The sequence below is a fragment of the Balearica regulorum genome, chromosome 4 (genome assembly GCF_011004875.1).
Source record: "Balearica regulorum gibbericeps isolate bBalReg1 chromosome 4, bBalReg1.pri, whole genome shotgun sequence".
NCBI classification, from domain to species: domain Eukaryota; kingdom Metazoa; phylum Chordata; class Aves; order Gruiformes; family Gruidae; genus Balearica; species Balearica regulorum.
Genome location: NC_046187.1, coordinates 5,431,657 through 5,444,542, shown reverse-complemented (window position 1 = coordinate 5,444,542; position 12,886 = coordinate 5,431,657). Strand labels below are relative to the sequence as shown.

At 36.0% G+C, this 12,886-nt stretch overlaps 1 protein-coding gene across 5 annotated transcripts in view; it reads right to left on the bottom strand.

Moving 5' to 3' along the window:
• Positions 1 to 700: 700 nt before the first annotated feature.
• Positions 701 to 12,886, bottom strand: part of USP53 (ubiquitin specific peptidase 53) — a 39,228-nt gene continuing 27,042 nt past the window's right edge. For all 5 annotated transcript variants that reach the window (XM_075751032.1, XM_075751033.1, XM_075751035.1 and 2 more), the window contains 2 exons: positions 5,272 to 5,371; positions 701 to 4,466 (listed from right to left, as the gene is read on the bottom strand). In XM_075751032.1, coding sequence (XP_075607147.1) covers positions 3,482 to 4,466; positions 5,272 to 5,371 — 1,085 coding nt within the window. In that variant the 3' untranslated portion in view covers positions 701 to 3,481. The remainder of the gene's footprint in view (positions 4,467 to 5,271; positions 5,372 to 12,886) is intronic.

The following is a 12,886-nucleotide window of genomic DNA, read 5'->3' as shown; positions in this document are numbered from 1 at the left end:
TAGTGTTCAACTATGGATGAAGGGGGTTCAGTTTTCTTGAGTATTTTTCCCTCGTGAGCATCAGTTTCTGAGAAGTACAATTCATGGTTGTTAGGGTTTTTTTGGGGGGGAATAAATATAATAAAATAACGAGATTTCAGAGACTTTGTGAAGTGTAGAGTATTTCAGCATCTTCTAACCCATTAAATGAAAACAGGCTACTATCAGGTTAAACAGGATTTGAAATGCAACAGTGGGCCTGTGCTCTCTTTCCCTTTATTTTTCTTTCATTGTTAAAGACAACTTTTCCATTGACAGTGGCTTTCTTACGTATCAGACCTATGCTTTAGAACTGAGATGCCTTTATCTGCTAGCATTTATGATCTTGGCTGCTGGTACCTACAAAATGAGTCAAGAACTCTGAAACCGTTGACTTATGTAGAAGAGTGCTGAACTGTGATTCCATTCTCACAAATAGAAAAATGGGTTTTTCAGTTTTTCAAATGAAGCTATTAAAGAGACAAGTTCACTATTTTTAGTATTTTTTTAAAAATTTTATTATTTTTTTTTTAATTTTATTTTTTTATCCCCCAGCCCTGATTTCAGCAGGGAAATCTCAAGGGAACAACCTATTAGGGAAGTATTGTAATGTTGCTCCATTTCTCTTCTGATAAGGAAGACAATGTGTGGAAAAATGTGGAATACAAAAAGAACAGAAGATGAAGATATTTTAAGTTTTTATCTGATAGTTTGAACAAGCAGAACTTTGCAAGAAAATAATTCTAAGGACTGAAAAATATATTAATTACAAGACTTGTTAATGTCTTTACTGTTACAAAAATTGTCTAGGCTCTTATACAAATCTATAGCCAGAAGGGGACATTTATAAAAAAATAAATAGGCACCCTAGGTAAGTTAAAACAAGTTATCACATATTAGTTAGCAAATATTACGTACATACATGGAGTGCAGAGTCAAATATAAAAACAAAGGTGCCCCGATTAGCTGTCCATTGACTATAATTAAATACCTGGTAAACATGGGTCACATAGAAAGTTGTCTGGTAAGATTGTTTCAAGCAAAGCAAGGAGATGGAAGTACATCTAAATTGCTGTAGCTACTTTAAGTTTACCAGTTGTGCTTACTGGAAGCCAAATTCATTGGTATCAGTAATAGGCATTCATATTGCTCATTGTACAGGAGTATGAACATTGCTATGCATGTTTAAAAATAAGTGTTCTAACATCATTCACAGTTGTTGCTGTGCTATTCATACATAAAAATACTGTTATTTCAAATATAAGATTTTTGCAAAACACTTTACAAATTATACATTATTTACAAATTCCAATAATCTTTGTTTTTACACAAGTATTAGAAGACAGTTTTACTTAACTGGCTATATATATTATGTAACATTGCTAGATGAACTAGAAAAATTTAATTTACAGCTTTTGAAATCTCTCAAAAATATTACAATTAGGAGTCTTCCAAATTCTTAGATTTTCCAGGTTCTTTTTCTGTATTCAACTGATTTTCTTACATAAGGATAATTTTTTTAAGTTGCTGTTTACCAGCAGCCATACCTAAACATGCATAATTATTTGCACTACAAATTCTAGAATTCATTTTTTTCCAAGTGCTACAACAAATTTTAATCAAGAAGGTAGAAATAAGATTAATCTGAGATACTTGGTTTGTTGCATATATCATGTTCCAGTTTTACTGTAAGTTACATGTAGTTTAATAAAAAAAAAAATCCTGATCTTGACAGAATAACCCAAACTACTGTTTAAATACACGCCTTGGATAATCGTGCTAAACAAGCACCAACATTTGGTTGAAGCACTAAAGCTCACATACGGTTTATAAACATAAAAAAGCCTTTCTGACTAACAGTGCAAGTATAAGCAAGAGTGTTTATTATGCATATTTAATCTTGCATTATTTTCCTAACTAAAAGGTATTGAAGTTTAGATGTAATCAGCAGCACCCCAGGTTAACGCAAGTTAATGAATAAGGGCAAAATTTAGCCTTTTCAGATTGTGTCAGGCTTTGCTGACGTTAATTCTTAATTATACATTGTTCAGTGTTACAGTAAGACTGAAACAGGACTCCAAGCCCCTGCTTCTGACACCACAAGACACGATGGGTCATTTCAAACACTCAGGGCTGCTGGGTGGGCAAAATCCTGCTCGCCCTTCTTTCCTCCCCAGCCCTCCCTGGGCCACAGCACTTTCTAGATAGTTGTGTGCACTGATTCAACTAACCAAACATAAGCCAAATCAATCCTCATTGTTACTGAAATAAAGTCAGGTTAACAAAAGACATGGTAAATGCCAGAGCTGCCCACACTGCAGAGCAGAGCAAAGAGAGGAACTGCTGCTTTTTGTGCCCTCTCAGCCACTGCAGTCCAAATGGCTGCAGGTTTTCAGGCTCATCTGCTAATACAGATCGTATCCATGGGTAGGACTGCTCCAAATAGGGAAAAATGTCAGTAAAATCAAATGTCTGATCCCCATTAAACACTGCTCAAAATGTCAAGCTGAAAAAAGATACGAAGTTCAATAAATAGCAGCATTGACTTTGCATGCAATTGTAGAATAAATCGGAACTGAACGTAAGTAGTAAATATATCTAAAACATTACAAAATTAATGTCATAATTGCAAGATAACTATTTTAAAATCAGCATCCTATTCTGCTATATCAGTTTGTAGCTTATGTGTTTAATTTTAATAAGTTAAAGTATATAGCTTATAGGGTGAAAAATCTGATAAATGTGTATGAAAATGTACACTAACATAGAGCAGGTATATGAATAGTACAGTCTCTTACTGCAATTTACTTGAATTCCCTTTGAAAATCTTATTTAACACTTGCAAACCAGAACCATTTTTAAAGAATTATTATTATTATTAAGGCTTTTCAAATAAAAAGTTAGAAATTCTCTGGGTAAACTTGTATTAAAGACACTTGAAGGTTTGTCAAAGCACAGACTCTCAGAGAAGTCAGTTGAAAAAAAACATGTTACCTCCTGCTACCTATCAGGACAAATAGCGCTCTATTATAACTAGATTTACTGCATTATATATGGTAATATGTTTATTGCTTTTGTTAGTCTAAGTATGTAGTGACCACAGTCTGAAGGAACACTTTTTCAACTGCAATTAATTAAATCTTCTTACAAAATTAGTAACATCTAGTTGATCTCACTGCTGTGGGATGCATAAACCCAAAAGGAACCATTTTTAGTATAAACTGTAGAAGACAAGCTGAGTAACAGAAGTAAGCATTAAGGCAACTAGAGTAACAAATCCAAGAACCAGAAGTTTAGCACCTCTTCTCCTCTCACCTCTGTTTGCATATTCATTTAAAGAGTCGTAACTCCTAAGGAAAGTACAGTCAACTGGGTACCCAGTTATCACACACACAGAGATTCAAGGTTTGTGCCCGTTTACAGACTTCATGAAATGCAAAAGTCAGATCCAGATTTTAAGAATCTATCTACTGCAGTGTATGCCCTCTACGCTTGCCTTGTACCTTTGCTCAGATGTGGGATGCCTGGGCTCAAGAGTAGCATGGTATGTAGCATTCAGTTCTACTCCAGCTGATGGAGGATGCTTTTCTTTGTGAAAGCTTCCGCTATCTGCAAAATACAGTTTGGGTCTCTGATGATATTTCATCCTGTATGTGTCAGTCATACAACTATCTACTGAAAAATAAGTCGTTAGGGATACATTCTCATTTCCATCCACATAGCCAGCACCTGGTCCCGTATGACGAGATCCTTTCTTTAAAAAGTTTTCAGACACAGTCCAAAAGTCATTAACTGGTAAGTGAGGTGGTGAATCTGGTTTATTAACAAACAGCTCACTCCCTTGAAATGGTTCTTTAAGCCTTTGTTCGTTTGTAAATATGCTTGATTCTGATGCAGATTTTAAAGGTGTACCTGTTTGCCTTAATGGGTTATTTTGCAACACTTCTGTTGATCTTAGATCAGCTGCCAAGTTATTTTCTGATCCTGGCAAAGTATTCAGAGCATATTTCTTTGGCGGTAAAGGGGGAGGAAGATTCTGGTACACTGCTTCAGGCACCCAAAGAGCATCCACCCTTCGGAGTGGGTGCCCAGCGTGCTCACCGGGAGGGGGAAGCCCCATGGGCCTTTCTGACAGGTTCTGTGCCACACAAGGTGACAACCCCACCTTGGGGCCAACCGTTCTTGCGTGCTGAGACTGTGGCTGGCAAGAGGAGTGAAAGTCACTGTTCATCAGCTTCCTTCCACAGACGTTTTCTACATTGGTGTGGGATACGCCATCAGCACAATATACTGACACATTCATCTTCTCAAGCTTGTCTGGATTAAGCCACTCTGAAGGATTCTGTTCGCTGGCCTTGTTCCTACTTTCTGACTTAACGATGTCTTTAAGAACTGGCTGTAGAGCTGATGATGGGAAGAATTTCCTGTTGGTCTCAGGCATTTCAGCTCTAAAATACAAAACCACACAAGATCTAAGTATCCATAAAAACATAAGAAAAAGCTCAAATTACCCAAGGATTTTTTTTTCAACGACAGCCTTGGTAACAATACTTAAATATTCAAACTGACTAGAGAATTGGGATCTGCTTAACATACAGCCATTTGATTCAAAGTTCTATTAAACCACTCCAAGGTGTCACTTGAAATGTAAAGTGCCCCAAACATATCTCTGCAAGAGACTGAATGTCTGTAAGGTATGATGAATTCCTTCAACATTCAGGACTACATCAAACATGATCTCTGCTGCTCTTCCTGTTGACTCAGTCTGCTACATCCACTTTTCAAATACTAGATGTTACATTTGGGTGCTAAATTTGTATTTAGATTCTTGATTTTTAGGAGGTACTGAGAACTTCCAGTTCAAATTAGAAACAGGTATAAAGCAGCAGCTTCTAAACAGAAGGTATTTTTCCCTCCTCTTCCAACCAAACTTTTCAAAACTTTATGGGGTTATTGCACTAACCACTAATTGGTTAATCACTGCCTGTTGTAGTATATGAATTCAAAACAAAAAAATATTAAACCCCTTTGCTCTGCTACAATGGTTATAGAACAATATAAGTTATTTGGTTTCACTGACATATTCAAAATTAAAATAAAGACAGAGAACATCTACCCCTATCAATTATGTAAAATTCTGTCAAAAATATTCAATACCTTAACTTTTGCATGCTTAATATTGATTACTATCACATAACTTAATTCAGTATTTCTTAAACTATTACATAGTAAATGAATGGTAATATTCGATACCTCTTTACTGGAGGACTGGGCACCTGCAGCTGTAATTCTGTTGGGAAATTAACATGAGGTCTGTAGTTAACGTCTGAATTGATCTGGTCTTTCCTCAAGTCTGGGGGTAAAAAAAAATTGTTTCCAAGTAAGTAGAAATACAGCGCAATTCCTTCTTTGTAATTCCTCAGAGGTTACAAAACCAAACAAAATACAACAAGACAATTCATTCTTTTCAAGATTTGACATTGATCAAAATAACCATTTTGAAGAAAATCTGTCACAGAAGGTCAGATCTTACATTCATCCAAAATAATCTGGGGAAAATGTTGGGGTTTTTGTTTTAAATGTTACCAGAAAATGGGTAATTACCACAATTTTGAAGTTCTGTAGGCATGTTTTCAAGATCACCTTAACATTTCATCTAATTAAAAGCATATTTTCAAATGCAACTTTTTATAAAAGCACATTTATTCAAACATCCAAAGTAATTTACATGACAAAAACTATTTATGAGTTCTGAAATTTCACATGATGTAATAATAATTAAATGGAATGAATACTGTAGGGATGGGGCATGTTTAGTTTTTTTGTTTTGTTTTTTAAACAAATGCATTATGCATTCTTTGAAACAGGAACTTACAGCAAACTGTACAGTTTGTAGAAATGCTGAGCAGACAGAGAGCACTCTGTCACGTGCCCTAAAGATACAACACGAGGGTGCCTGGGCCAGCACTACTGCACTCACTCTCTAGACGCTCCTTTTATTCACAGGCAAAGGCAAATAATCATTCTCTGAAAATACATGATTTCTGAACAATGCAGCTCCTAGTTAACAGTAAATAAAGGAAGCATTGAAGTACCCATGTCAACACCACATAGAGTAAAAGTCTCTTGGCAAGTGCCAAGCAACGGTCTATTTATTTAGAGATAGATATTAGAAATCTTCCTAATGCAATGATTGGCCCATTATCACCAGTCACCTGCTCTGAAGCCATTCAAAGAAGTCTTATTTTGGGGATGTATAGACTGGATTCATGTAACTACTACATCTGTTTCAGAAAAACAGGAATTAAATTCAAAAAAGGGATCATATATTGCCTGATTTCTAGTAGAATAATCTTGTGTTCAGTAGACAGTACTAACTTCGACAATTTCCAATGGAAACATAGGCTGTTCCATACATCCATCAAGAAACGCTACAAAAATTTTCTATCTATTCTTAAATGATGTAATCTTACCAAGATAAAATACTTTTTTATTCACTTGTTACTTCTCCAAGTTTAAATAAAGTCTTGGAACTTTAGACTTGTGAACATGAATCAAAACCCCTACAATAGAAAAGAACTAAACTAAAAACTTTGGGTCATGCTGTTGGGTTATACTTGTTTTGAGGATCAATATCTGCCCTATCTTTAATTGATAAAACACTACAGATACTAAATCTTTGACAAAGAACACAGGTTGTAGAGGCTAAAATGGCATATAGTACAAGAGACAAACCACCCATATTGGCTTGCCCTTGAGCCTCAAAATGCAAAAAAAAAAATCTTGCTATTCTGGCATGATAAACAGTACCACAACTTTAGAAAGAATACTTCTGGGAAAATATTGTTACTGAATAAGCCTGTATGACTGTGGCAAGGGACAAGTAAAAGAAAGTTGAAAACTGCTCAAGTGTGCTGTGGCATCAGAGCTAACTAACAATGAGGTAAGATTTCAAACAGAAAACATTTCTTTCTGCTACAGATTTTAATGAACTGTAAATAGCTTTACTGAAAAAAAAAAAAAGCACAAGCTCTGACACATTATTTCCTGTGAATATTTCCAATTCAGTATTTAATCTCAGTCCCATCATCAGGATACAGTCCTAGGAATGAACTAGCTAAGTAATTTGCTAGATTAACAGTGTCTGAAGCTAGTGTTTTTAATTTTCAGGCTTTGAATAGATCGACTTCTACAAGAGCATGTCTACTTAAAGATCGCAAATAAATTGCCCATACAACTGCTCTTTAATTTCCCAAACTGCCTGACGTGAAGATTACAGATTTTAATTTTTTAATTTTTACTCCAAGGCAAACTCCCAAGGAACTTAGCGTGTTCAGCCCTCCCAGAGGCAGTATCACAAATCGAGCAGGAGGAGGCAGCAAAGGTTAATAAGCTGTTTCCTTGGTGTCACCCTGGTGCACACTCAGCCAAAGCTGCTCAGCGATACCAGGTGCTTTGTGCCTTCAGAATTCCAGCTGACTTAAAAATAGATGTGTTATTTTCTCTTCTACTGACAGGATATCCATGCATGGTTAAAACCAGACGTGGACCTGATTGGGAATTTTGGCTCTATGTTCTTCACAAATCTGAATACGTGACACACAAGCACTGTGCTCAGCTGGAGACTGACACCATTATCAATGGGTCGCAAGATGCTTACTAATAAATGAAATGTAACTTTTTTCTGACATACAAACCAGTCTGCTTTTAAGATTTACGAGCATCTATTTCCACATCTGAATAGCCAATCTAGATTTTCAAAAGATTAACAGCCATTCTATAGCCAACAGGTGGCACAGACAAATTCTCCTCTAGTACCTACATTTACACATACAGCCTATTTGCAAAAATCTGCAAAGCCCAATATCTGAGAAAAAAAAACAACAAACAACCCCCCCAAAACCTCCACATTAAATTCAGTTTCCTTCTAATGTGCTTTAGCGGCATGTTTCCTGTACTTTTGATTACCAGATTTTTTAATTTATTTTTTTTTAAGTTTCCAATTAAAAAAAGCAATGTGTAATACTTTTTTGTTACAAGTACTGTGGCAAATTCCTCTCTCTGAACCTAGACATTTTTCTGTATTCAGTTGAAATGACAGGCACACTTACTGGAAGCTTTCATATGTGGAACAGTAACATCACCCCAGTCAAGAAGGTAAACACATAATAACTTGTCAAAAATAAAATATTATTTTTAAAAAAAAAGGGACCATCTTCAGAAAAAAAACCCCTTATATTCAAGAAACTGTCCTTTTGGAGCAACATACAGCTGCAAAGCATTTCTTATATATTCATGAGCGGATTTTTTTCCATGGCTTTTAACATCTGGAAAAAATGAAAATAAAGTTCCACTGCTGTTTTTTTTGGGGGTGGGGTGGTGCATACTTGCATACATGTGAGAGTTTAAATAAATTCTGTAGTGAAGCAACACTCGACAAAGAACAACTATTACTCTCCCTTCATTCTGATCTGCCTGTTTCAAGAAGTTTATCGGGTCTTTGTTTTAAAACTGAATCTCGAACCTTTGCCTCATCTATTTTAAATTGCAAACTTCTCACATTAATAAAGTGAATTACAAATGTGAGAGTGCTTTACATTTCAATCTTCATGGGCTGCTTGGCTACATTTGGAAATCTTGAAAGTTCAGGATTTGGTTGGTTTGTTTGTTTATTGATGTCCTCCCCCCCCAAACAAAAATCTTTTAATTTATCACTTAAAGACACTCTAGAAGAGCATTTATTTGTTTCTCTTTCATACTAAGTAAATTAAGTAGCTGCATGCTTTAATTTACTACTCAGTTCTTCAAACACGACAATCATATTCATTGACTGCACCAGAAGGGTAACAACTGGATTTTTTTAATTATAGTTGTGTATTTTAAATTATTACTATAAATGTATGGTTTTCCTAAGAAGATGAGTATTCTTTTTCAGAATTATGGTTTGTTTGTGGGGCTTTATGAAGTGACAAATAACCAAAGGCAATTTGGATTGTTTTTACACACTCACCAGAGCTTCAGAATGACTCTAGATTTCAGTTGGAGTTGTCTCAAGCTATTAAACTCAATAATTAACAATGGGAAAATCTCTGGATTTGTAATACTACAAACACTGCTTTGCATTTATTTTCAAAGGGAAGCAATTATTAACTTAAGGCACTGATTCCAAGTACATCCTTTTTTGAGATCACTGAACAGGCAGCTTTTAATACTATATCTTATATAGGAGGCCATCAAACACTTGCCCAATTTTAATCACAGCACTTATTCTACTGACAAGTTAGTTCAAGAATGAAGTGTTCCGAGCTTTGGGTGGGCAGGAGGGGAAGAATATAGAAAACAGGGCTTCTGGGATTTAATTATATTTTTTTTTCCTTAACCTTCCCAAGAGTAATGCCTTTTATTGAAATTGTCAGGAGTGGCAATTTCATGAAGACATCTGTGCTTTAGGAATCAGGGAGGGTTGTCATGAAAGCCACTAAAAGCCCTCTATGATTGAAAATTATTATCAGTAGCTAGCACATGGACTGCTCTGAAAATCCATTAAAAAATTCTGTAGTCCTTTCCAACTTCCAAGAATTATAGTCATCTTTCTTCAACTTGAAGAATGTGAGGTTGGAAATTTTGCCCTCACACCGTTCATGTCACATGTTCTTTATAAACAAAAAAAATTAGCTTCTACAGTTCAAGTTCAAACTTCAGAAGCACTAATTCATTAATATAAGTTAAGGATACTATATCTGCTTACCTAATATCCATGATTTCCTGCCAAAATTTGGCCACACAAATTAGGGCTTGGCCTCGTGGGACATTTGCTTCAGCACTACCAATACCTACAGCTTACTACCAGTGAAAGCAGCAGCCATTTGATCTGCATAAGCACTGTGTGATCCAATGTTACTATCTTTGTAATGCTCCAACAATAAGCTTATTTTTGTAAGCGAGGGACAGAATTCCTCAACTCCTGAACAGTAGCCTCATTCAGCTCCAGTTAAAAATGAGGAACTGGTAAAGCACAGTTATACAAATGGTGGGCGTAATTAGAAGTCCAACATTATTTCCATAAGAAGTTTTCCACACCAAGAAAACCACCCAGAGATATTTTTTCAAGTTGCCATGAGACACTAACAAAGATTTCTTACATTCCATTCCTCTCAGAAAGGACTGGGCATTTCTTTCTTAAAGTACTATTTTCTAGACGTCCATTTGGTATTTACCTACCAATTCATGTCTTGTTCGTAATATTCAGAGATATAACATAAGGTAATACCATTGACACCTGTAAATGACTACTACTGTCTTTGCTGAAGGTGGCCTGACACGCTTTTTAGACAGCCAAAAAACTGAGTCTAAATAAATCTTTAACTCCACATACATGTGGAATAATCAAATTCTTCAGTCTATTAATCACTTCCACTAAAAGTATTATTTTCCAAAACATGCACACATGTGAGAACTTCACATTCTATTTAGAATACATACATGTTTGCTATGAAACTATTCAAAGGTTAGTTACTGAATTAGAATAAATGAATAGATGGGATCTTATCATCAATATTTTATGATAAGTCTAAGGATCCCTTGGAATCACTACACTTTTTTAAAGAAAACGTATGATGTATGTTGAAAGCTTTAAGTATACTTAAGTACAGTCCACAGTTAGCTCTAGAGAATATTCATTACTAAGCTGAAACATTGTTTGAATCCACCTATTTTTCATTCTGACAGAGTACTTTATGTATTTTTCACTGGTGTTTATTTTTTTCTTTTTGCTATCCAAGTGTGTTGTGTTGTTTTTTCCACTGGTATGATAAGCATAGTATAGTACAGAACTAGAGCAGAATAAATATCATGCAAAAACCAGATCTTTGCATTCCATACAACATCAATTTTGGTGGGTTTTTTTTTGTTGTCAAAATCAAACACCAAATTAGTTCTCCTTCTACAACCAAAAATATATTGGAATAATGACATAAAAGAAAAGGAATGGTATGGCAAACCTGCCTTCTTCCCCCCCTCCCATTTAAGTCTTAGAAGAAACTATACTATACATTATTTGAAGAGAAGTATCTATAAAAATCAAACATTTCCTGGGGAAGAGGAATATTTATTGCACCTCTTTGTACAAGCACCATTCCATTGTTCCAGCAACAATAACAATGATTTTGGTTGGCTGTGCTGACCTATAATATTTATATGCCCAGACATTTATCAACTTTATAAAAACCCAACAGGCATATTAGTATGTAAAAGGAAGTCGATTTCCTTATTACAAGTGTTTCTTCCTGATATTGCTTCATATCTTGAAGGAAAACAAACGGTACCACAGTCCACCCAGACATGTTTTTAAAAATTTTCCTTAGTATCCATCCATCAAGAAAGCTCATGGAAATGCTTTTGGGGAAAACACAGGGAGTAAACAAAATTACCATGGTTTTCCCTTTTTTTTTTTTCTTTTGCATGGGGGGGTGTGCAGGAAAGGAATATGCAGACTTGCTAAAAAAACCAAACCAAAACCAAAAATTGAACTGAGACATATATTCTCAAAGCAGAATATAAGCAACAGAAATGGAGATTTATATTTAATCATTTCCATGGGATTAAAAAGAAAGTACTGATTAAGGCCAGTGAAAGTGAATTATACCAGATGTTTTATGCCAGCATAAAAACCCCACAGACTCACTGAATGATAGAATGGTTTGGGTTGGAAGGGACCTTAAAGATCATCTAGTTCAACTCCTCTGCCATGGGCAGGGACACCCTCCACTAGACCAGGTTGCCCAAAGCCCCATCCAACCTGGCCTTGAACACTTCCAAGGATGGGGCATCCACAGCTTCTCTGGGCAACCTGTTCCATTGCCTTACCACCCTCACAGTAAAGAATTTCTTCCTAATATCTAAGCTAAATCTACCCTCTTTCAGTTTAAAATCATTGCTCCTTGTCAGGTCACGTCACTACAGGCCTTGGTAAGATCCCTAATACTGGTGAACAATAGTGGGTTTGGTTCTTGTACAGAGAACCTACACCAGCCCGAAGCAGTTACGCATCAGCCTCTTCCTGAGAAGGCGGTGGTGTATGACATCCTTGTGCAATGACAAACTGCTCTATCAACCTATAAAGAAAATGCTTCGTAACAAAACACACGAGATGAGGACTGTGGCAAGAAAAATCATTGTACCCTGATTGTCTATCAATAAAGAAGCTGTGACCTCCCAAAACAATACTTGGTTTTCCACACCAAAATAATGCGTTTAAAATAGATTCAAGCACTACAAAAAATCGACTAGCCTGTAACTTTGGTGCTACAGGTCATGTGAAACAACTGTTTGGGAGACATGCCATGCTTTTACGTGACTCAGCACACAGCTAAGCACTGCCACTGCTGTCTGAAAGGAGACCAGGTAAACTCTCACATGCATATTCATGACCTTGCAAAGAAGTAGGGAACTACTACTGCTGCCACCATCATAACACAAAGAGTTTTCTTCACATGGTGGTCAAGCGCTGAAAAAACCCCAACCCCTCTATTTAGGAATCTATATATCAAGGCAGATAGCTAGGAATCCATTTACACTCTACATTTGCTCTACAAGAAAGCCAAGAAACTGAATAAATGAACGTGCTTTGTGGAACAGAATACTTTAAATGTCCCTGAAAAGGTGATATTGTTATTGAACTGCTGCTCCATCACATTTCCATCAAAATGTACCAAGAAGGGATATGAACACCTTCCATCTTTATCCGACAGTTTCTCACTGAGAAGGTTAAAAACATGAGATTTGGAATTCACTGTAGAGGGAAAAAAACCCCCACAAAACATGATTTCTTTTGCCATGTTAAAAAGACAGCGTACACAGGCTATGATGA